The 25,278-nt window shown below is 40.0% G+C and overlaps 1 protein-coding gene across 2 annotated transcripts; it reads left to right on the top strand.

Moving 5' to 3' along the window:
• Positions 1-462: 462 nt before the first annotated feature.
• Positions 463-25,278, top strand: TSNAX (translin associated factor X). Of its 2 annotated transcripts, none has more exons than XM_041402124.1 (6): positions 463-554; positions 2,427-2,534; positions 4,611-4,725; positions 6,373-6,503; positions 21,751-21,878; positions 23,481-25,278. In XM_041402124.1, the coding sequence occupies exons 1-6, from the start codon at positions 542-544 to the stop codon at positions 23,853-23,855; spliced, it is 870 nt and encodes a 289-aa protein (XP_041258058.1). In that variant the 5' UTR covers positions 463-541; the 3' UTR covers positions 23,856-25,278. The 2 variants fall into 2 exon arrangements, with proteins under 2 accessions (XP_041258058.1, XP_041258057.1); XM_041402123.1 differs by having other exon boundaries at positions 552-661.

Raw genomic sequence — 25,278 nt, 5'->3', positions numbered from 1 at the left:
GGACTCGGTGATGTCAGAGGTCTTTTTTAACCCAACTGATTCTGTGATTCTCTGGAAGCACCGTAGTCCTGATACGCCGGGGAAGAAAGGGGCAGTAAGGAGTCCGTCGGGGGGTGAAGGGAAGGCGACACGACAGCCGCTTGTACGGGTCTGGGCTGAGGAATGGCGCTGGATTTCTGCGGGTCTAAGCCAAGGAGCACCGCAGTCCCAGTGGCGGGACACGCCGGCCACCAGCGGGACATCGAGCACACAACCCCAGAGCGCCGGGGACCGCGCCGCCGCCCCGCCCGGCACTACATGTCCCGTCATGCTACGGGCGCTGAGGCCCCACGACGGGGTCGCACACTAGCTGCCCAAGGAGTCGCCTTCTCGGAGGCACGGCCCGGCCTCGGCGCTGCCCCGATTTCTTGGGCAGCAACGTCCGAATCACGCTCCGCGCTGCCACTGCTCCGCACCGCGCCTCCTGCGCCGCAGGCGGCGGGCCGGGCTCCTGCCGCCAGTTTTGGCGTTTCGCCGTCCGGCACCCGCGGGGCGCCCCTCCATGGCGCCGGCAGGTCGGGGGCGGCAGGCGGCGCGGCGGGGTCCTGGTGGCGCGCGGGGCGGCTGTGGGTTGCCGGGGGGACGCGGTGCGGCGGCGGCTCCGTGATGAGCGGCAAGGAAGGTGATGTCCCCTTCCCTTCCCTCCCCACCCTCAGGAGACTGAGGCGTGAGGAGCTGGGGCCGGCGGAAGCAGGGGGAGGCCCCGCCGCTCGAAGGGGACGGGGGTGCGTGGCCTCTGCCGTGCCCAGCGGTGCCCTTCGACTGTGCCGTGAAAATCGCACTGGGAGGGGCCGCTCCTTCACGGGTGTCACTGAGCTTTCCTTCGTGGGTGCCCGGCCTTCCCGCTGGGGCTCTGCGGGTGCCTATAGTGGTCTGTATTCCTGGGGGTGGAAAATCACATGCCACAGAGGGAAGCTGAGTGTGTGAGACCTGTAAAGCACTTGTGCTAACTGTTCGGTAGAGTGTATATATATATATATATATATATATATATATATATATATATATGTATAAAATATTATGTATATAGCATAACATATATGTGAAATATGTATTTTTCACAGCTTGCTCTGCCGCTTGTGTGTTGGTTTAGCCCTAGCAGTCACAGAATCAGTCACAGAACAGCTCAGGCTGGAAGGGACCACACGGGATCATCTGGTCCAACCTCCCTGCTCAGGCAGGGTCATCCTAGAGCGCATGGCACAGGGTTGTGTCCAGATTGTTCTTAAACATTTCCAGTGAGGGAGACTCCACAGCCTCTCAGGACAATCTGCTCCAGTGCGTGGTCACCTGCACAGTAAACTTCTCCCTCATAGTCAGGAAGAACGGAACTTCCTGTGCGTTGGTTTCTGCCTGTTGCCTCTTGTTCTGTTGCCTGGCACCACCGAGAATCCACACAGACCTCCCTTCAGCACTCTTTCAGGGGGTGCATTTAAAGTTTTAAACTGCTATAGGAAAAACAAAACCCTGAACTCATGTCCAACAGAAAAGAAAAAATTATTTTCAGTTTCCTCTTTAAGAAAGTAGCTACGCCCACTTCTTGTTTTGGTTTGGGATAATAAACAATTAAGCGGAAACATTTTAAAATCCAGTGTTCCCTTGGTTCTTCTTTTAAGGAAATTGAGAGAACTCCACGTATTCAAAAGGTATGCCTCTTTCAAGTTCGCCAAATTTTTGGCTCTGTTAGGAGCAGCGTCCAGCTGTTACCAAAAGGAGGGAGAGAGAGGAATGGTTGACACGTGGGTGACACAGTGAGTTAGTCCAAGGTGAAGGAAGGATAAAAGGAAGAAACAATACAAGGTGTAAATCGGGAGTAAAACATAGTCCAAAAGAGACGAGTTCTGGGTGTGGGTCTGAAGAGGAGGGTTAAGGAAGAGGCACACGAAGCAGTAGAAGTGGGCAGCTGCATTCAGAGAAGAAACTGATAATGGGCAGAGTGTAAGGGCCTAAGAAGCTAGACTGCAGGACAAAACCTGTATACCTGAATAGGGGTAGTCTGCTTAAATTGTGCCTTACTTCTTCTGTGTGTTAGAGAAGACTAGTGACGTAAATCACAGACTTCCATGCAACCATTTGCTTACAGCAAGAAAACATAAAAGGGTGTGAAGACCCAAAGACCTTACAAAAAAAAAAGGCTTATGTTCCTGCCATGCTCATCCATTGAAATGGATTTTTTTTTAAAATTTTCACTAGCAATGTGATAGAAGAAGTAACATGATAATATGAAGCTGGTGTCAGTTGATAATAAGGTTCATCCAGTTACCTTATTCCATCCTGTATGATATGATTGCTGTCAGGAATGCTCTGAAGATAGCATTCTGGTGCTCCTTATGCTCTGGCAAAACTATTTTTTAATTTTTTTTTTTTTGGTGTCTACTGTTTAATAGGATCAGGTGGGTTCAGAAAACGGAAGCATGATAATTTTCCACATGGTCAAAGAAGAGAAGAAAAAGAGAATGTTTATCCACCTTCAGCTTTGATGAAGTCTTTTAAATGTAAGTAAGCATTTGGAAAATCAGATTTTAAAAATGTGGTGTAGAAATTACTAGGAAGTTATTAGTGAAATAAACCAGCTCTTTCTGAGGGAGAAACTTGAAACTAATTTGACTCATACTCCATACCTTTAGAGCTTAGTGTTCTGCATTTTGTGCAGTGAAGTCCTGGGAGTGGGATTTTGTATAACTGCCTTGTTGATGACTTGCTCCTGTTTCCATCCCCACAGCATCTCAGGGAATGCTGTTTCCCCTGCCCCCCTCACTTGTGCTGAACCTGATGCTGAGCAAATTGCACAAGTGTTCATCCAGGCAAAAGGTGACTGGGCCCTTTGATGACAGAAAACTGTAGGATCTGCAGAGGTGTAATAAAAAAATCTGAGCCACAGGGGCAACAGGAGGAGATGGTGACCTTTGGGAAACTGAGGAGGCTCTGACCTTGGCTGGGATTCACAAATGACTGAAATGTAAATCTAGATGCATTGTTTCTAGAGTTGGTAGTTGTTTATACCTGCACTTTTTTAAAAAAAAGACTTCAACTAATTAATATGGACCTTAATGTAGTCACTTTATTAACTTTGAATGCTTTTAAAGTATTAACATATATTTGAAGTTCTTTAAAAAGGCAGGTGTAAACTTCTCTTCAGCCAAATTGTTTTTATAGGATTTTTGACTAAACCAGATTTAAACTCCAGTAAATTTAAATTTCTCATTAGACAACCCCAACAAAGCAAAGCTGACCTTCAGAGATGAGAAGCCTTGACTGAAGAAGGAAGGAGATTTGAGAAGGGGAACAGATTAATTCTTGTTGTAAAATTTTCCCCGTGTCACATATTTTTTATGAAGCTAAGAAGGGTTAAATATAAGCTGGTTGGCTGTTTTAGATGGTTAATGTGTACTTCAATGTCATATAACTTCCTGGCTTTTTTAAAAATGGGTGTTTATATTTTTCTGTGTAAATCAGCTTGGCAGATGATTAACCATGACCCCTGAACTTTGCCTAGAGAAGCTGTGGCTCACCCATCTCTGGAAGTGTTCAAGGCCGGGCTGGAGGGGACTTTGAGCAACCTGATCTAGTGGAAAGTGTCCTTTTGGACTAGGTGATCTTTAAGGCTTCTTTCAACCAAACCACTCTATCATTTATATTGATTATTGTATATACACTTGCTCTTGAATTGAGCAGAGCAACTGTACTTTCAACTTTAATTTTTCACTGTTGTGAATATCAGTTTGTCATAAAGTTGTTACTACTTCCAATTCAAAACAGTTGTTTCCCTCCCTTCTCCTGAGACACATTCATCTGTGTTTGGTTAATTTTAGAAAGAATTTACGGGACATGGTTTCTTCCAAGTTTTTCAAAGATCCACTCTTTGTAAACAGTCATAATATTTGACTGTCAAAACCAGATACGCTTCCTCTCTTCTCTGTATTTGTTGTAGTTAGAGAGAACTAATATCAGCAAGTCAGAAATATTATTTTAAGTAATTGATCTCACTTTTTTTTCATACTTCTAGTCCTTAGGGATATTAAAATACTCAAGTTTTGGCCAATTCTAGCTGGGATGTGAAATGCAACCTTTCTTGTAACTAAATGGTGCATTTTGAATCGTATATGTGCCTTAGCCAGATGCTTTTTATTTGATTGGTTTAGGCACTGGTGAATAATATTAACAAATGATTGTAGGGTTTTATTTTTTCATTTTTCTTGCTGAATTGGGGTGGAATTTTCAGTCCATTTCCAGAACAGCAGTATTGTGGAATAGATTTTATCAGCAAAACCAAATATTTTAACTTAAAAATTGTTTAGTCTGCTTTAAGGCATCATCAGCATTGATAGCTACTTAACCTGTCTTATTAAACAAAGGTAGCATTAATGATGAATTTTGCAGCTTTGGCAGGTGACATGCAGTGATGGTGTCTGCAGCCGTGCCCCCTGCAGGGACAGCCCACCTTGGGGAAAGGTGCCCAGGGGCAAGGCTGGTGGGCTCTGTAAGGAGTTAGTGCAGCACAGGTGCTTTTCTCTTCCCCTGCGCTGTGTTTGTGTGACAATTGGGTTTTGCTGTAATGATTGACTCCGCAGCATTCCAGCTGGAGCTTGACACCAGGCATGATAAATACGAACGGCTTGTGAAGCTCAGTCGGGATATAACGATCGAAAGCAAAAGAACAATATTTCTGCTCCACAGGTTCATCAGGTGAGTCACACTGAGCGTGAAAACGTTCATGGAAACCTACAGTCTGCCTTGCAGTGTTGTCTGTGAGTAACAGCTGCAATGTTCTGTTGAGAGGAATTTAACTTCCCATAAACATACTTTAAGGTGGATGTGAGCTAATGAATGCACACTCCAATTAGAGAATTAAAAGATGCTGGTTCGGGTTTCTGAGTTGGTTTTGTTGGTTTATTAAACCAGTGTAAAGCAGTAGAGTGAGCAGCAGATGAGAGCCTTCCAGCTTTCAGCAAGCTGTGAGAGAGGAGTTACGCACCCTTCCTTCAGGTTACTTGCCCGTGCACTTCCGTCACCATTTTGGTTGTTGCACCCCCACCCCAGGTCATCAGTGCAAATAGGAGGTGACCTGGGATCTATTTATGTAAATACTACAGCTGGATAGGCTTCTGTGTGAAGTTTTGAGCTTCCATATGTTTTGTGTTCTCATGAACCTTCAAGCAATCTTTGGAAGCCAGAGACAAAGTAGAAAAGGAACAGGAAAATTAGAAGCTTTGCAGCCTGCTGTATAAAGTGTTTGCTGTACGTGACAAACACTGGTCTTGCATGTTATAACAACTCTCCCTGTTACTTTTCTTTGTAATTTCATTTATCTTAATTTGCATTTTGTTACCTATCAATATATTTATGTTGAAGTAGTAACTATTTATAGTTGTAGTTATAAATGGAGATTATGAAGTTGCCTGCTCTTTAACTTGGCTTACTTCTTCTGCAAAGAAGTACTGTGATAGTTCCAGTAACCTCTACAGCCTTGACTGTAAATGACTACTCCCATTGCAGAGGCTAGGTAGCTGGGAACTTGTGGAGGAAAGAACAACAACAAAGAATTCCTCATTACTCTGAATTTAGATTCCTGTTTTATAAGGCATTCCTGGTTTTGTGAGAGTAGAAGTTTTCCATGCTGTATTTTGTATTTCCTTCTTCATTGCTTTTCACAATTATTGTGGCTTTAATTTCAGTAAATTTTACTGTTTGCTTTTAAATGTTTTCTTGAGACCAATTAATCAGTAGTTCCTTAAAAAGACTGTAAACTAATATACCACGTGGATTACTTGGGCTCAAGGGAGGAGAAAGTTTAAAGGAATTAGATAAACTAAACTTTAAATGCCAAGTATATGTTGTGGTTGTGAATCAGATATTTCAGCTGTTCCTGAACAGCATAGTCCATAACTACTTCCTTAAAAAAAAAAAAAAATCACATGTAGAAGTATATGATGTATTGTATTTTGCAATACTGTCAAGAATTGCAAAATATTAATTTTTTTAAGAAGTTGAAGGACTTCTGTAAATACTGCTAGTTTTCTGGAATATTTTTTGAAGCCTTTGTATGTGTTTCTCCTTTTTCTTACTTAAATAATAATCATGGCTGTAGTCTGGAATAAGCTTCATGCTACCAGAACCCTGAGTAGTTGATTATTTTCTTGGTAAGAATCTACAGAATTTCAGAATCTGCAATAGGTATCTGTGAAAGTTAAACTGTTTCTCATTCTAGTATCAGTTTTGCTTTTTCTTGAAACCAGTGAAAATGTATTGATTAGTAAAAGAAAAAGTGTAATGTTTTTTAACTGTTTGTTCATGCTAGAAACTGCTCTTTCAGTTTCTGTTTTATGATTGCAGTGCTCCCAATGGGGAAGAAATATTAAGTGAATCTGAAGTCAAGCTAGATGCTGTCCGACAGAAGATCAAGCAGGTTGCACAAGAACTGATTGGAGAAGACATGTATCAGTTCCACAGAGCTATATCTCCAGGTAAATAATTTAAAATGAGGAAAAGTGTGCAGTTTTGAACTAAGCTTATTTTCTGTTTATGTAGCAATACTTCCTCTTCATACTGCAGGTCTGAATTTGTTGCATTTCTGTGGTTATAAATCAGGACTCAGGTTAATCTTTGTTACTAGCAAGTTAGCTCTGGTATTAGAGAAGCTGTTGTCCTACAGTTTCCTTGCAGTTTAAAGGAAGATGTAAATGAGAGTCTACAACTGGAACAGTTTGGACCCTGCCCTAAACTGAAGTTGGGAGTATTTCTCACAAGTGTACTGGCTACTGTTCTCTGACTGAGAGGAATATATGTAGCACATTCATTTGCCCCTCCTGAAGGGCTGCAGTTTCAAAGAGGAGTGTGGGAGCAACTGTCTTGTGAAATTATCCATTTTGAGCGATAAAGTGGTTTCAATTTGATAAAGTTAATGAATTTGAGAAATGTAATGAATGATTTGATAAAGTAATGAATTTGATAAAGTTAATGAATTTAAATCCTTAGTTTAGCATTTTCTTTCTTCTAGGCTCAAAATGTGCTTCTGCCTCTCTGTTGCAAGTATTAAACCAGTTTGTGTGTTTCAGTCGCATCTTTTTCTGCTCCTCTCTGTAAACAGCAGTCTTTGCTAACATTCTTGAGATATTAAATCCCAGTTTGTCCGTGACTCTTGCTGCCAAACCATATTTCTTTGCTGACTTCTTGCAGCAATAATCTGAATATTACCTAAAATTAGTATGCCTTGGTTGTGGCAACACATGAATAAAATACGCAACTGCTTCTTTGACATCTCAGTCATGGTATAAAAGTGTCTTGTGTTTATCAATCTCATTTTAAACAATTTGGAATTGTGTATATCTTTCCTTGTTCAGGCAAAACTTCTTCAGCTGATGAGAGCTGAAGATTTGCCCTGAATTAATTGTTTAGTAGTGTCCATAAGATTGATTTGATTAACCAGCAGCAAATACGTGTCTGTAATTTACAAGACAAACAATGGTTAAGGTCACTTGTACTCATGTCTTACACAAACTTTGCTGTAAGAGTGACACAGGTCTTGAGTCTCAATTTAACAATTTGGAACCAAAAGGAGCATGCCCTGATAGTCCTCAATGGCTCTGATTAATTCCACAGTCCTCTTACCTGTGATGCCTTGGGTTGCTCAAATTAGATGTAAATAGTTTTTCTTAGTGCCATTTAATCTGTGTCTTGCTATTTATAGCCAAGTACTGTAGTGACACAACGAAAAGAGATAATTCAAAATGCTGACGTTACAGATGAACTTAAACTGTGAACAATACTATTCAAAGTGCATTATGAGTATCTTAACACATTAAAATTGTCTTTTGATTTTCATTTTAAGTACTGCTTATAAAAGCTGAGAATCCTTGCAATTCAGTTTTAAGAACAAAAGTTTTTGAATGCTTCACTGTGACCTGTAAAGTTTGTTTGAATAACCCCTGAAGTTTGTAGTCCTGTGTGAATCATATAAAGCTTTGTATAGAACAGCAGTGTTTGAGGTCTGCTACGTCATGGATCTTTGTGAGACTGCGTGGTGCAAGCCATCAGCCATGCCATGTGAGTCAGATTCTCACAGGGTAACCCCTTACTCTGCATCAGCTGCTTCACCTGAACTGACTCTGTTTTGTTTGATGTGTGTCTTTGTGGCAGTAAATTACCTGCCTCTAGTTCTACTGAGGAGCAGTTGGCCTGGAATTAGATTCACTCATGTCGCACATAAGAGAGTATACCTACGTAGCAGACACATGGAAAGTTGCTGTACAGTAACTTCTGTGTGTACCCATCTTCTTAAAAAACAAGTAAGCAAACCTGATGCTAGTTTTCTATATCCAGAATCTCTCCTCTTTGTAAAAAAAATTACTGGTTTTGTGTCTTTAAATATATATATATTTTCAGCAATCAAAAGCTAAATTTCTTTTTTACGTGAAAGATACCTAAACTTAAGCTAGCCGTAGCAATCTGAAAATAAAGAAGTTAATGAAAAAAAAGTACTGTTCAGCTTTGCTTTGTGTATTTGGTAAATACACATTGTCAGCTACACTGATTTTCCTGCATAATTTATTTCTGGCTTGCATAAAGGTACTCATTAGTACCAGAATAGACCTGAATAAACTGTTTAGAAAACAACTGCAAGTATTGTGTCAGGAATAATTCAGAATTTTTAATAGTTTTTTCTGGTGTTGTAAATCTTAGCCTCTTAAAATGACTAAGGTGTATTTTTCCATTTTAGAGCGGGATGAGTTACTCTAGGGGAGGTTAATAGTAGTAGAAGTAGTTAGCAGAGGAAGTTAGAGACCTGATGCATGTGCATGATGACTCAATGCCTTCACAGCTGCAAAACTTTTAGAACAGAATAGGCAAATTCAGATGGAAAGAACCTACAGTGATCATCCAGTGCCACTGCCTGACCACTTCAGGGCTGACCAAAAGTCAAAAAACGTTGTTAAGAGCATTGTCCAAATGCTTCCTCTAAACACTGACAGGCTTGGGGCATCAACCACCTCTCTAGGAAGCCTGTTCCTGTGTTTGACCACCTTTTCAAAAGAAACACTCCTGCCTGATGCAGCTTAGAGCCATTCCCACATATCCTGCCACTGGATGGGACAGGAGACCAGCACCACCTTCTCCACTTCCCCTCCTCAGGAACCCGTAGAGAGCAATGAAGTTGCTCCTCAGCCTTGTCCTTTCCAAACTACACAAGCCCAAAATCCTTAACTGCTCCTTACAGGACATTGCTTCCAATGATTTCACCAGCTTTGTTGCTCTCTTCTGGATGCCTTCAGGGATCTTCACATCCTTTTTAAATAGTGACACCCAGAACTGCACGCAGTTGCATGTTTGGTGGCACATCCTTAGTGCTTACATGGGACTTGGGGTGAGATTGTCATAGAATTAAAGAATTTTCTTACTACAGTCTTAAGAAGACTTAAGAGAATGAGTCTTACTGTCTTCTCAAGGTAAAGAGAAAGGAAAGCAGGAAGGTATTATTGTGCTAAATAAGGGAGAGAAGAAGTAGACTCTGCTGTCTGTCTTTCCAGCAGTCAGGTGTGGAATCTCTCAAATACCTGAACTTTGCAGTTTTTTTGGACAGAACTAAAGGGTACAAATACACAGTCCCCCCAATGCATTTCTGAAGTTAGAACTGGAAATAGCTGTACTTTTACTTTTTCCCTCTCTTCAGGTGAATAAATGGTGAATCTGTGCACTCCCATCAGTTGTATAATACTTGGCCCTAAGGTCTTCCTGTTGTTTCTGTAATTAGGTATTTTTGCCTCATTAAGAAAACTGTTTATAAAATTCAACTGAAATAAGTTGCCTTCATTCTATTTCGGTACATCATCCATGTGATCTACTTCCAGCTCTTCTACATCTGCTCCTCTGCCAGGAAAGTTTGTGCCAGCTGTTGCCCATAGTGCATGCTTAGTAAGGGAGAGTTAGAATATAGCTGTGTGTCACTGGGAAGACAGGGATTGCTTTTAGGCATTTGTGTAAATGAGCTTGTGTGCACAACAAGTATAAAATGCTAACATTCAGCCAGACCTTTACTCTTACCTTTGCTAAATCCTCTGCTCTCCAGTTAGTCGTTGGGATGGCAAAAAAGGGAATATGCAGGCTTCAAGACATGTAGGTCTTGATTGTGCTGAAGCTGGGATCAAGGCGGTGTCAGAGATATGAAGATGCTTGATGTCAGGATTATGAAGCTGAGATAGAAAACCTAGAAACAGGAGGAATGAAGGGACAGTTAGATGAAGAACAACTGGAAGAGGGAATGCTTTATTCCACCTGCCCACCACTGTTTATGAAGAACTGTAATTGGGGGGGTGAAAAGTGATAAGCGTTAAGAATGTTGCTTTTAGTTTTGGTTTTAAGTAGTGTTCTTTAATTGTTGCTTTGCTTTTCTTCAGTGGAAAAAGCTTGCATGTCGTTTTGAAAATAAAAGTAACTAAGTGCTAGGTCTTTGTCTTTATGTATTTCCTAGGGCTGTAAGTCTTGACCTTACTTTAACCTAGTTTTCAACTCTGATTTTGTATTTTAAAGAAATTCTGGAGAACCAGTTAAAAAGCTTTTATGAACAAAAACATTGCCATTAAACTGCTTTTTTCTTCCAAAAAAAAAGAGTAAAGAAACACTTATGTCCCATATCTCAAAAGCAGCATGTCCAATTAACCTCAAACTTCCTAAAAATATTCTCCTTTGTCTTGAAACCAAACATGAAACATCCTCCTGTTCCCCACCCTAGCTCTCACAGGAGTAAAAGGGTTCAAAATTGAGCTTATAATGGAAACCACTGTAGCAGCCTTAACTGGAGAATCATGATTGTCTGCATAATAAAGATGCCTAATACATATTTTATTCAGTATAATAACTGTTAGCCTATAAATAGAAAAATGCTATGAGTATTATGCTTAGGAATATTGTTTGCCACTTGTAATTGTTGAATGTTTTTTTTGGGGTTACTCCAAGCAGTTGTTCTTTTGACTTGAAGATAAAACAATTCTGGCAGAGCACTAAAGAAGTTTCATGCTTTCCCTCATTAAGAATAGTTCTAATGGCACGCAGGACGTTTCCCCAAAGGACACTTGCATGAGCTCAAACACTGAGTATAGCACTAATTGAACAACAACAAAAACTGATGACTGTTTTCTACACATTTCTTAACAGTACAGATTGTCCCAGGGGATGATTAAACAAGCAAACAAAGAGATACTGAAATAATGAAGTCTTTTTTTAATGCAGAGCTCTTCATTTGTTATGTTAGAATGTTCTGCTTTGTTGATATTTTTAAGGCTTTACTATTTGTAATATAGAATTCCTGCTCCTTTGGCCTGCTTTGGAGTGTATACCCTATATATCCTGTGAGGAAATATGTACTCTTTCTGTAAAATTGTTGAGCGACACTATGCAAGAAAAGGACTGAAAAAGATTGTATGGATTTTTTGAAAGGAAGGAAGGAAGAAAATTTTCTGGATTTTTTAATTTGTATATACATATGTGTTTAAGTATTTTTATATATATGTTTAACTGTCAACTACTGAGGGAAATACCAACAGTATACAGAAAAGATCTGTACGGAACTTCATAACAAGAAAGAAGTGCTCTGCAACATGTGTAGGGTCCTACACTTCTGCTACACCAAACCCCATGCAGTGCTGGGGGAAGAGCAACTGGAAAACTGCCCGCTGGAAAAGGACCTGGAGTTTCTGGTCTAGAGCAGTTGAACATGATCCTCCAGTACATGCCCAGGTGACCAAGAAGGCCAGTGGCATCCTGGCCTCTATCACCAACAGAGTGGCCAGCAGGACCAGAGCAGTGATTGTCCCCCTGTATTCAGCACTGGCTGCACCTCAAGTTCTGTTTTGGACCCATCACTAGAACTTTGGACACTGAGGTTCTGGAACGTGTCCAGAGAAGGGCAATGGAAGAAGTGAAGGGTTTGGAGCACAGATCTGCTGAGGAGTGGCTGACGGAGCTAGAGATTTAGCCTGGAGAAGAGTAGACTCAGGAAGGACCTCATTGCACTTTACAGCTGCCTGAAAGGAGAGTGTAACCAGGTGGGGGTGCTCTCTTCTCCAGCGTAACAAGAAATAGGATATGAGGAAATGGCCTCAAGTCACTAGGGGAGGTTTCTATAGTATATTAAGAAAAATTTAATCATGGGAAGGGTTGTCAAGCATTGGAACAGGCTGCCCAGGAGAGTGATGGAGTCACTATCTGTGGAGGTATTTAAAAGACATATAGATGTGGCACTTAGAGACACGGTTTAGTGGTGGACTCGGCAGTGTTGGGTTAGTGGTTGGATTCAGTTGATCCTTAAAGTATTTTCCAACCTGAAAAATTCTATGATTCTATGTTAGGATGTATGTAATTCAAAGCATGTTCTGAATCTTCTCTGCATAAATGCAAAACTTGTGTACTGCAGAGGGAAAATTAAGGACTGCTCAATAAGTTGGCACTGTGTGGGATTGAATGGAGTACCTTTTCAATGTGACTTTGTTAAATGAAATCTCTAGCTGTGTCTCCGTCTCTCTGGGTGCCTCCCAGTGAACCCCAGCCAGCCCCGGGTTGGCAAACAATGGGGGGGGCAGCCCCAAAGTGACCGACAGCGGGGGGGACACTCTCTGGTGCCCCGAGGGTACTGAGGGCAGCTGGGCTAGTCACCTTTGCATCAGAAGAGACAAAGGAGACATCGGTGGAGAGTAAAAGGCCGACTCTGAACAGAGGCCAGTCCAAGGTTTATTTGGAGGTCCCCAGGGGCCCCACACCCCTCAGTGATGCCCTGTGCTCAGAGTAAGACAAAGGAATCTCAAGGTTACATTTAAAGGGGGGGAGGAAACCGAGGGTAGATACATTTGCTGACCAATAAAGACCCTCCAGGGATGCAGCCTTAGGGGATGGACATTTGGGATAGCGTATAACATCATCCTTGGGGGGCTGACCCCTGGCTTCGGGCTAATCACTTGACGGCTTTGACCGAAAGATCTAGATAGAAGGGATGGGATGCTGAGTGACTGACAGAGAGCCAGGGCGGGGATTTGGGGGATGATCTCAACACAGGAGAATGGTTACACAGGTAGAGGAAGGGGGTACAAAAAGGGGTACATCATCTGGGGAGAATAAGGGGATACAAAATCAGAACTATTACGAAGTATTACAAAGTATAAAAGCACAGTGCAACATAGCTGTTTGAGGACTTTACTCAGTTTTTTGCCCCTTAAGACGAAATATTGAATGGGGAGCCCATAATTCTTCTGGAGTTTCTGAAGTGGAGTGATGTGGGGTGATGATGATCGATGCAAGTGGAGCACTGTTGGCTGACCTTTGCTGTGTGCCTGTGCTTGCCACAGTGGTGAGTGGAGTGCTGTGCACACGGAAGCTCATTAGCTGTTTATCATGTCTGCACTTGCTCTCAATAGGATTAGATGACAGGGCTGTAAAATGTCAGCACCTTGTCAAAACTATTGCTCTGTGACTGTTTCTGCTGATGATGATGCAGGAAATTCTGTGTAAAAGTTCAGCACTGACACAGTCTAATACATCATTTATCTTGTGCAGGCACTATTTGTATTCTGAGAGACTGATATAATGGAGCTTATTTCTGTCTCCTGCCTTGTGCTATTTAGAGTCACTTCAGGCATGAAGTTGCATATTGCAACAAACTGCATTGCTCGACTGGACCAGGCCAGTTAAGTCTGTGGATGAAAAGGAAATACTTCAGTTGCACTAGAATGCCACTTTCTAGCTGTAGTATGTTGTACCACCAGGCAGGATGCTCTAAGAAATGCTGTGGAGATGAGTGGAGTCTGTCCAAGCAGGCCAGCTTTAGATTGCTGATGATTTAAGTAACAACATTTTTTGGGTATTGTATTAAGGATTTTAATTAGAATGCAAAGTAAAGGAACTATCTGTGTAATGAGGTCTGTGTTTACTTGGCTTGTTTTAGGTTTTTTTTTCCTTAGCTTTTTAACTCAGAATATGGAGATAACATACTCAGATTGTTCTACCTTTGTAAACACACATGTATTTCTGAAATAATATCAAGGTACACAATATAAAGGATATATCAATGTACTGTTCTGTACATCAGGAACAGTATAAGTAGAACACCTTATTTTTTTCTTGAGAAAGCTTAAAAACTGTAATTAAAATAGATGGCATATTTAATTTTAGGTTAGTAATAGAAAAGAAAAGCTTTGTACTGCAGGAAGAAGATATCATGAATTGTAAATGTCTCACCCAGGATGAGACCTAAATACACCTAAAACTTGAAAGGAAAGCTGACCATGAAGGAAGCAATCAGGTTTATGCAAGATGGTGGGAAAACACAGTAACACAGGAACAGGATGTGACTGAAGAATTAATCTCTTGCTGTTGTAGGTGAGGGGTAAAATGCCAGAAATGGAAACAAAGTTTCCTGATTATACTGGATAATTAACAGAATTTGGAGTGAATAAGCTTACAGTTATCAGATGCAATTTTGTTAATTTCTTTCTTTCTGTTTTGTTATTTTCTGTTTCTCTGACTCATATCCCTGCTTGGTCAAACTGGATTGTTTTTTTTTTCATTCTGCAAGATGCCTATTTGAAATTTGGTACCTTCAGTTTGTTGAATTTGCTGCCCTTTTATTATTTTTGGTTTGTGCCTTTTTCCTAAGTTCTTCTAAGGAAAAAGAAAAAACAACGACTGCAAAGCCTCTCACTTGGTATTTTCTGCTGCAGGTTTTGTATGTCCGTACACAAAAATTAAAACAAACCTACAAACATAAATGCAAATTCTGATATGAGCAGACTGGGCATGTACTGTGTGAGAACTGATTATCAGCTCATCCCTGAATGAGATGTAAATTCAGCAGGAGCCGTTCAGAGCAGCAGAAGTCCGTCAGAGAAGCTATGTAGAGTCTTTTAAAGATGCACGCCGTGGGTCAGCATGATCACAAAGATTGTCTTTTCCTGCTTCTCACTTAAGACCTAGCTGTCCTAAAGTCCTGCTGTACTATTATGAAAAATACTGTGATTACTCACATGACAACCTGAAACTAATGACTCTGTGTTTTAATTCAGTTTTATAGCTGGCAAATGGAGGGCACCTTGTTGTCTGGCTCAGGAATTTTTTTCAACCCTGCAGTTATTGACATTAGTGATTCATAGACCAGATCTCTCCAGCCTTTGCAGGAACCAAGTGCAGCTGGAACATAAGAGAAGTTAAAAAAAAAAAATCTATGAAGCTTTTTTGTTTGTTTATTTAAAATCACACAGGAGAATGTGTCGTAGAGGAACTCCAGTCCAAGAAGTGATGGGGATAGCACATCATGGTTCAGTTTTTGTTTTGCAGTCACATGGGGAGAAATAGAGGTTGGCAAGTAGTGAAGTACCTTTTTGCCATCTCACAGGTCTGTGCTTATGAGGACAAATGGCCTCATAATTGGTTCTTCTGATGTACTTGTGAGTTGAGTCTGTTGCATGGAAACAACAACACCTCAAGAAGAACTTTCACTGTGTTTTGAACTGCAGAAGCTGTGTTGTGTTAGGTGCTCTTTCTTCTTTGATCATTGAACATCCTGACTGAGTCAGAGCTTCCTTTCTTTGGTATCTTGAACACTTGCCCTCAAGGCTTCCAGCAGTGTAAAATTTGCTGTCTGACTGAATGGCTTTTGAAACTCTATGTTAATTATGAAGGCAATTGGGGATAGTCAAAGAGGTCAGGAATACTACTTGTCAGAGGAATAGTTTTTTTAAGAACTCATGTAAAACATTGGGTGGTCTTCATAATTACTACATTTGGGGCTTGTGAGTTGGAATGAAATCCCAAACTTCAGAACAAAAACCTTGATTACAAAAGTAAGCATGGTACATCCCTCAGGTCTCCAAGTAGAAGCAAAATAAAAGTTTGTGAATTTCTCACCCACAATTATTCATCTGCAAAAAGGCCTGTTGTTGGTCATATGTCCATGTATTTTTAATAACAATATAAAAAAAGCTTGATTCCCTGCTCTCTGCAATGAGAGATTAAAATATTGTTTGCAGTTCTTTGAAGGGTTTTTGTGCCTGTTTAGAGAAATAATTTAACTCTCACAGGCACCTGTCTGATAAGGAACTTATATTTGTTTCTGGGGTTTTTGGGGAAACTGACTAATCTTGGTATTGCCTTTTCCCCTGAAATGGTATTACTTTTCCTCCTGAAGTGTGTATTCAACTTTAAACAAAGTGCAAACAATATTAACACTTCAGTATCCACAATACATCGCTTCAACTCATGAAGCTAGAAGACAATATAACTTTTTGGTGGTTGCGGATGTGTCAAGCAGCAGCTGACTAATGAACAAAGCATTCAGGGCTTTACAGAAGAAATTTACCTTATTTTAATTATTGATATAATAGTAAACTGACCCAGCTTTTGAATTATTATTGAGTGAATAGAAACATGTGTTTTTCCAAATACGTGAGCTCACATAGACTTTTGTTCTAGTACTTTTATTTGTATTTATTAGTTAGTACTATTTTATAAAATCCATCCCTGACTGGAATTACTCTTTTAAGCCATTTTCACAACAGGATGTCCAGAGCATTCCTGTCTGTGAGGAGAGCTGGTTTTATCCTCTGTCAGTGTATGTTATAAAATTAACCTTTGACTTCATGCTCACAATCAACAAAATGCTTTGATTGTTTCATAGCCTCAGTTTAAGTTTAGTTACTAAACTTTTTACCCCCTTTGCCAAGAAAAAGACCTCTGAATCTTAGGAATCATTGTCAAGTATGCAGAGAACTTTAAAGGAGTAGATTAAGGTGTAAATTACCAGTTTCATCTTAATAGGACACTGGCTTTAGTTTTTGTATTAATATGACTAAACTTATTTTGTATACTTGTTTCAATTGATGGTTACTCGTTTGCTTATTTCACTTGTTTTCCCCTTTATTCATCCATATGCTTCTAGAAACAAGTTCTTTAAGTTTACCATGCTCCCCATATTCTGCATAATTATTTCTCTGTTTGGGATTTCCACAAGGATATAACTTTTTTTTTTCCTGGATTATGGCAGGGATTTCTGTGTTTTGGTGGTGGGTGGTTTTTTTTTGTTACTGCTTTCTTTGGTTTTGGAGGGGAGGAGAAAGAAGGGAAGTTTTTCTCTGTGTTTGTTTGGGGGTTTTTTAATGACAATGTAACTCACCAGCCTAATCATGGGAATAAGATAGAACCTTGTCGGTGCTGTTTTGGTTTTGTAATGAATCAGCAAGCGGGTAGTTTCACATGACTCGCCCTGGAAATAATGTGCCCCACTCTTCATGCAGTGATCCTGGAAGAAGCTTGCTGGCTGTATCTTCCTACCACCTTTCTAGTGGCTGCTCTTGGCCTGTGATTCCTGCTGCATGGCTTAGGGGAGGAGCTGAGTGAGAGAGCACAGGCTTGTATCTGTCTGCTTGTGTCCACACCATCAGCACAGACTCCTCTCTAAACAAAAAGATAGAGAGAAACAGTACAAAGGATGAAAAAAAATGAGTTTGGGAAGAAATAGAGTGAGAAGCAGCTTATTTGAGAAGACGGCAGGTGGCACTGGCATTGCTAACCTTAACAACCGAGAAGCATGAAATCCTTTTGAACCTATTTTGTAACTGTTGAACCGAGATTTCAAGAAGGAAATGAAGTAAACAAAATTTTAGATGGAAACTTTCACCTCTTATTTGATCTGTCATTCTGGGTGGAAGCTTCCATGCATGCATGGATGCATGCATATCTCAGGTATCTCAGATTCTGTTTACCCTAATATAACTCCTGCAATTAAGTAATTTCAATTATTTACTCATTCTTTAGATAGAACTTGCTTTTCCTCTGCCTTTTGCATTCATTTGACTCTTGGACTGAGTGCTCCAATTACGTTTTTTAAAATTATTTTTTCATTTAAGAAACCTAATTTCTTGCTAAGTTTCTTAGGGTAACTGCTTTTTCTTCTTTCTCAGATCTTGCATATGTAGTTAAGGAAAAAAGTCTTGAATATCAGCTGGCAAAAAGTGCTCAAATTTTCAGGCAGAAAAATCTTTATTTGTAGATGCATACTCAGAAGATATCTCAGTGTAGCTATGTAGCTATGTGCAGAAGATAAATTTTTTAAAACACAGAAGGGAGCTGCTATACTGGGTCACTGGCATTTGTCTAGTATAAGCTATTTCTATAGAATAAATGTAATAAAATATCAAAATACTTAAGCAGGTAATTTTTTACCTTGCATCTGTAATTTTAAGAGGTGCTAGTAAAAATAATACCGTGTTTTTAATTGGTATTTTTGTCCATGTACTTCAAAAAAACCCAAACCCATAAAAGGCAGTCTTACAAACTATTCTGTTACTGGTGGCTCAATCCATAAATAAGCTAATTTTGGAATAAATCCAAAACAAGAGCATAAGGGGAAAGGTATTGTTGGATGGCGTAGTGAAATGGGATGGGGTTTTTCACCTTGGGAATTATTTGCTGAAAATAGCGGATGTCCTACCATTAAGCTAAAACATGTTTAAACATCCTTCAACCTGCACATGGAAATACCTTACTTCAAGGTCTTGGCTCATTGAAATGTCGTATTGTAGCTACTTCTGGAAGAAGAACTTGTTAAAAAAAAATTAAGAAGAAAAAGTAAAATATTAATGTTTTTTGCAAAATAGTCATGAACAGGATTTGTTAGCAGTCTATTTGTGATGGTAACTTTAGTTGAGTTTTGTAAGGCTTACTAAATGATGGGAGATAGATTCCCTAATTGTGAGAAGATGGCAGTAAATGGCAAACAGACTGTGTGCAACATTTACATGGTGGTGTTAAACAAAGGGAAAGAGCACAAGGCTGGAACCTACCAGCTAGCGTGGGATGGCAGGAGGAAGCAAAGATATGTGTGTGTACATATGTATAAATATGCCCACATTAAAAAGTACAGAAAGATAAAAGAACAGAGGAGCCAGACAATGGAAAAGGACAAAACATGTATGAAGTAGTAAAAGTGGTGTGAGTTGAAAGTGGGAGATCTGACTGACTGAGGAGACTGTTTACCAAAAAGTTTGAGGGCTGATTTGATCTCTCTTAGAGCTGTGGAAAATGCCAAGTTGATTCTTCATATGTGATAGTCTTCTCCATAGATAGCAGAGGGAGAGTCTCACAGATGTTGTCGAGTGCTGCTGTATCTGGTAGCTTACAGCTTATCCACAGAAAAAGCCAAAGTTTCATAATAGATTACTGGTCCTGTTACATCAGAAGGTAAGTCAGGGAAAGAGGGAGTGATGAAATCTACCTCTCTGCAGCTTGTGAAGTTATCTTAAAAGATCCTGGGTAGCTTTTATCTACTGTTTTTCTATTGCTTGTGCCCAGAATGCTTTACCTGAATTCTGTTGATGAAATTATGGTGTTTAATTACCTTGCCAGCTCTGTGTTTGTGTTCTGGTTTGTGAACAGCAGTGTTGAGTGTGAGTTTGGTTGCTGCATATTTGTTCTGTTTTTCCCAGTGCTGCTGTAGAGTGCTATAAAGAAATTGCCATTCTGAGTTGCTTCTGCTCAAATACATATTTAAAAGGAAAAAAAAATAGGTCACATATCATGTTTTTGTGGTAGTAACATGGAAAGCCTCCTACTCCTTTGAGTTTTTTGGGGTATTTCCACACTCATCTGTTATTCAAATCTATGTTCTCTTCTTTTTGATGTAGACTATTTCTTTGATCCTGGTGAAGTCTAAATTTGCTTCTTCCTGCATAGTTCCATAAGCTGAAGTCCTGACACTGTACAGATCAGTTGAGGGTATTAAGATTATTCTAATGGAAACAGGCTTCTGCTTCTGGTACCCTTGGTTACATCCTCATTTTCTCACTGACAAAACTATTGTCTAATCCTGGCCCTCTTGCAGCATGATACCTGTTAGTGTCTCTTAAAGTGAGGTCATCCCCTTAAAATGGCTCAGAATAGCTCTGCTAGAACCATCTCTGTCATGTGTCTGTTCCTTTAATGTCCTCTTTTGGCATTCTCTGTTCAGGGGTCAGATATACACAGGCATTGGCTTTGTGTCTACAACTTTTTTTAGCTTAATACTGCTGTGGCTGTTTGTTCCAGCTTCGTTTCTGCCTTTTTTTCCACCAACAGTGCCAGCTTCAGCTTTCTGCTTATGAGCTTTCCTCACATGCTTTCCCCAAATCTGCTCTCTGCACATAAAGATAAACTGACGTCCTGTGAAATCTCTGTCTGAACAGTCAAACTTTTTTTTTAGACCTCACCTTTGTTGTAAGGTGTCACCATTGAGTCAGAGATGATCATAATCTGATCAGAAGGCAAAGTGGCAAAAACTCATTTAGTTTGTCCTCTCTTCTTTTATAGCTCAGTTTGCTACAGGTGGACCTGATTGGTCATTTAATCAATACATTTCACATGATTGGCTAATTAAAAAGACACCCATTTGTCTTGTTAAAGAAACCTATGAGAAAAACAGATTATTACAAAAACACCACCTGCAGGTTGTTTTAATACTTGGCTATCGCTGTTTGTCTCCAGCTCCCTAAAGCTTCCCAGGCCAATTCTGGGAAAACTTACCTAGCTTTCTCTTCCTCCAGGCTGTCACGTATACAGTAATGCATAATAAAACCACCATCTACTATAAGTAGGTTGTGAGAGAGAATTGTGGCAGGTAGCTGTAGATGGCATATTAATCTGGTACAAGCTATGTTTGTTATCCCATCTTTTATTCCCTTTCCAACACACCAACTCCTTTTGTCCCCCTGCACTTCTATTAAGATACTTTCACTAAGCCTTCATCACCTTAATTTTAGAGTGTAAGTTCTTTTGGATAGAGCAGTTATTCATGTATTCCCAGAATCACAGAACAGTTAGGATTGGAAGGGACCTCTAGAGATGACTTAGTCCAACCCTTCTGCCAAAGCAGGATCACCTGTTAGTCTTCTTACTGGACATCACAATCCTGTCTGCTTTGTTTATTTGCTTATTTCTTTATTTATTTGGTGTGGAGTGATTTCTGACAACAGCTGCTTTGTCTTGAATGTGAATTTCACCAAACCTGCATATTTTAAGGAGCCTGATTCTTACAAAATGGAGAAGTGGGAAGCTCAGTTTTAAACAAGTATCTACTCCCAAGTCCTCCTGGGCAGGGTTGCTCTCGATCTGTTCATCCCCCAGCCTGTGCTGATACTGGGGATCCCCTGACCCAGGTGCAGCACCTTGCACTTGGTCATGTTAAACTGCATGGGATTCCCATGGACCCAACTTCTCAAGCTTGTCCTAGTCCTTCTGGGTGGCATCCCATCCTTCAGGTGCATCAGCTGCACCACTCAGCTCTGTCATCTGCAAGTTTGATGAGAGTGCATTTGATCCCACTCTCTATGACATTGATGCAGATATTAAACTATACTGGTCCAAGCATGAGCCCTTGGAAACATTATGGGGAGCTATCTTCAGAAAGTTTCTGAGAATACTATGATGCTTTATACAGAAATTACAGAAAGTTCTGCATGAAAAATGCAGATGGAGTAAAAACTTAAACATGTTTGTCTGTGTGCTTGGTCTGACTTTCATGCTTCAGAAATGTGCTGTGTTAGATTATGTTTCAGTGTTATTTCTGGGTTATGTTAATTTTCACTTTTTGCTGGTAACCTTCAAATAGTCTCACTTAAAAGATTTCCTAAAAACTAAATAATTGCAAGCATGGATCATTGCTAGAAAGTTGGAAGCCTGAGCTTGTTTCTGCTGTTTTTGCAGGACTTCAAGAATATGTTGAGGCAGTTTCGTTTCAGTATTTTATCAAAACACGATCTTTGATCAGTGTTGAAGAGATCAACAAACAACTAATATTTACAGCAGAAGACAGAGAAGAAACAACAAACATGGTAAAAGTTTTTCTTTTTTCAATTGACAAACATCTTTCTGGGATGGAAATACAGCAAGAAGGCTTAGTCACATTTTTGGCATCTGATTAAATAAGTGGAATGGATTAGATAGACGTGAGCTTTGACTCACTTGTTCAAAACATGCCTTTTATTCTGATAAGTAGTAAACTAAATCCGTGGGATACAAGTTTATAAATTTCACATCCTTTTTATTCAGAGCAAACTGAACTCTTTCTGATACGGCAAAAGATCCAGGACAGTGAAATACTAACTAACAAATGTAGCGGGGGGATTTTTAGTGCCTGGGGCTGTCTCTAAGACCTTCTGGTGTATGTTGCAGAAGTTGGAGGATACAAACAAATCCAAGGCAGGATGAACTCCATGACTGAAATCTTATTGCTGGTATTGAACTAGTCACTGGAGGCACTGTATTTGACTTGTGCATATGCCTTAGCTGCATCATTTGTAACTCCCCTGGAGCTGATTCCTTTCAGAGGACAAGCTGGTGTCCCATCATACCTTAGCTCTAATGCTGTATCTGCTGTTCCTTGACTTGTCTGTACTCCTAGCCTGCCCTAAATGGCTCATAGGGATAAACTACTGTCACCAAACACAGTAAACTGGGTGCAGTTTGATTGTTGACAGGGGACAACAGTGATTTGGTAGCAAGCTACAGAAGTGCACAAGTAGTTGAGGTGCAGTGTACAGTAATGCTGCTTTACATAAATTCCTAAGTTTGCTTCTGCTGAAGAGATTCTGCTGTAAAGCACTTCTCATTCTTTCTTTATTCCCTTGGTATGATATTTGCAAAGAAGCCTGATCTTTAGCTTAAATTCATTTGTTTTTACCAGAGGTGCCAACTATGAAATTGTTAACCCCAGCGTGTATGCCTCTGACCAGATCTGTCAATTTGGGTAGATAGCATATTATGAGAACAAGTGAACAGATAGAAACCTGCATTGTCTCCCATGTTACCAATATTCTGGCAATAAAAAGTATTGGAAACTTGGATATTGGAGGAAACTTGTAACTTTGTGATGGGTTTGCTTCATGAAGATTTTTGTTTGTTATTTTAATAAGCTCAATTGATATAAAACAGATCTGAGAATACTATGGCTACTTGTAGAGAATATATTTTGAAAATCAAGACACCATTATGAAATTATATTATTTGTTTTCATAATGCAGACTATTTTTGACTTACTTGCTAACTTTGGACTGACTATTTAGGAAAAAAATCTGTCAGCTGAGGTCTGTCAGATGAAAGAAAACCCCAAACAACTGCAAATAAATGTTGCTACAAAGATGTGATAATTCTGTTTGCAAATAGAGATGGTAGAGTTAGGGTATGTTTATCATACTTGCTAGAATGAAAATGACATCTCAAGTAGAAATTACCTTTTTATATGGAAAAGGAAGGAGATTAGTACTGGAATGAGATTAGTACTTCTGAAATGAGACCATGTAGAAGTGCCATGCAATTTAATTTTCCAGAATGTTTTAAATTTCCAGTTATGTTAGATGAGTTAGCATGTAGTTGAACCATTACAGATGGCTTTCTCACACTTTTCTTTACTGGACTTTCTTCCATTCTGTCCCCAGACCTCCAATTCCCATGATAAACAGCCCCATACGTGGAGCCTGAAGGTAACCCCTGTGGATTACCTGCTGGGAGTGGCTGATCTGACAGGAGAGCTGATGCGGCTGTGCATCAGCAGCGTTGGGAATGGGGACATAGACACGCCCTTCGAACTGAGCCAGTTCTTGCGTCAGATTTATGATGGATTCACTTTCATTGGCAACACCGGACCTTACGAAGTCTCAAAGAAGCTCTATACCTTGAAACAGAGTCTGGCAAAAGTAGAGAATGCTTGCTACACGTTAAAAGTACGGGGATCCGAAATCCCAAAGCACATGTTGGCTGATGTGTTCTCTACCAAAACGGAATTGATTGACCAAGAGGAGGGGCTTCCTTAAAATTGGGAAGCTCTTGCCACTCAGAAGAGGACCTATAGAAAGCTCTCTAGTTGTGGTTTGTGGGGTTTTGACTCTTCTCAAAGCTTTTTAGGTAGAGACATTTTTAGTTTTATCTATGAGAAGGCTGTTTGCAGTGGTAATTTGTAACCAAAAATACCTTTATGATGTGCAAGAGAAGAAATGTTTGACTTTGGCCTCTTGGTATGGAATTTCCTGTATTGCTCCATTGTATCTTCTTTCAGAATGACCAAAATTTCCACTGCACTCTACTCCAGTTACTGTCATTTGTGTGATGCACCTCAAACTGTTGTTGGTACAAGTTTTCATCAAGCAAAGCAGTGGAAAAAAATGGTTAGGTGCTCTTATTTAGCATTATCCATAGGTTTCTGCTGACCTATTTTCTCAGTATTTGGGTTCTGTACTCATGTCACACCTACAACAATGCACCTGTGTGTAAGTGCACCCCTTGACTTGAGACTGGGGTGGTCTCAACAGTGCCATCTAATTCAAGTTTTCTCTGATTTGTGCTTTAACCTATGAAGCTAAGTCAACTTTTTGCCAATTGATAGTGAAGCTAATTGCACCAGGTAAATAGTACTGTCACCTGCTATTTTGGGTCTCTGTTAAAACTGAGCTCCATTTGAGCTAGCACTGGTTCTTCATAGTTTTGAGATGAGCTAGGAAATCCACAGAAAATAATTGTTGAAAGTATTCTTTTGCATTTTTTGTAATACAGTTTAATGCAAAATCTGACATATTTCTGTTTGTAGACAAAAGAAGTTGTCATACAAAGTATGTAATTTGGTGTTAGGACAAGCAGTTTTTGGCCATAACAAATGTGTTGCAATGCTGGAAGTTTGTTCTCCATTGTTGTTGTGCTGCCCTGAGGACCTCCAGTGGGATGGAACTGGTATAAATGGAAAAGGGCTAGCCAAGCTTTAAATATGTGTTAGCAGGAACTATATCATGTGCATGTTCCTGTGGAAAGGAAATTGCAAACAGAAGTAAGGCAGTCATTCTGGTTTCCACATTTATCTTTGAGGGGGGTATGTCGCTGTTGGCAAAAAATCAGGGCTTTATGCTGGTGTCTGAAGTTATGAAAGTCTGATAATGTACATAATGCTAAAGGAAAACAGATAAAACAACATGATCTCTAGACTCCAGGAAATAGGCCTCCCAACTGCAATTGAAAATACTGCATGTTTTTTATTTCCGTTTCCATATGCTGTGATACTGCCAATACTTTTCCCATGAGCATGTCCTGAGGAGCTGGAATCATCTGATATATGGATAGGAATGGGTAAATACATTTCTGTCAAATTTTTCCATTGTTTCCACATAAAGTAGTATGGGGTGGATTGAACAAGAAGTAGTATTTTTCCTATTGTTTAATACTATTTTTTACAATAAATAATGAAAAGTA

The sequence above is a fragment of the Onychostruthus taczanowskii genome, unplaced genomic scaffold (genome assembly GCF_017590055.1).
Source record: "Onychostruthus taczanowskii isolate IOZ18803 unplaced genomic scaffold, ASM1759005v1 scaffold193, whole genome shotgun sequence".
NCBI lineage: Eukaryota > Metazoa > Chordata > Aves > Passeriformes > Passeridae > Onychostruthus > Onychostruthus taczanowskii.
Note: the sequence above shows the minus strand (reverse complement) of the source record. Positions and strands in the feature narration are given on the sequence as shown.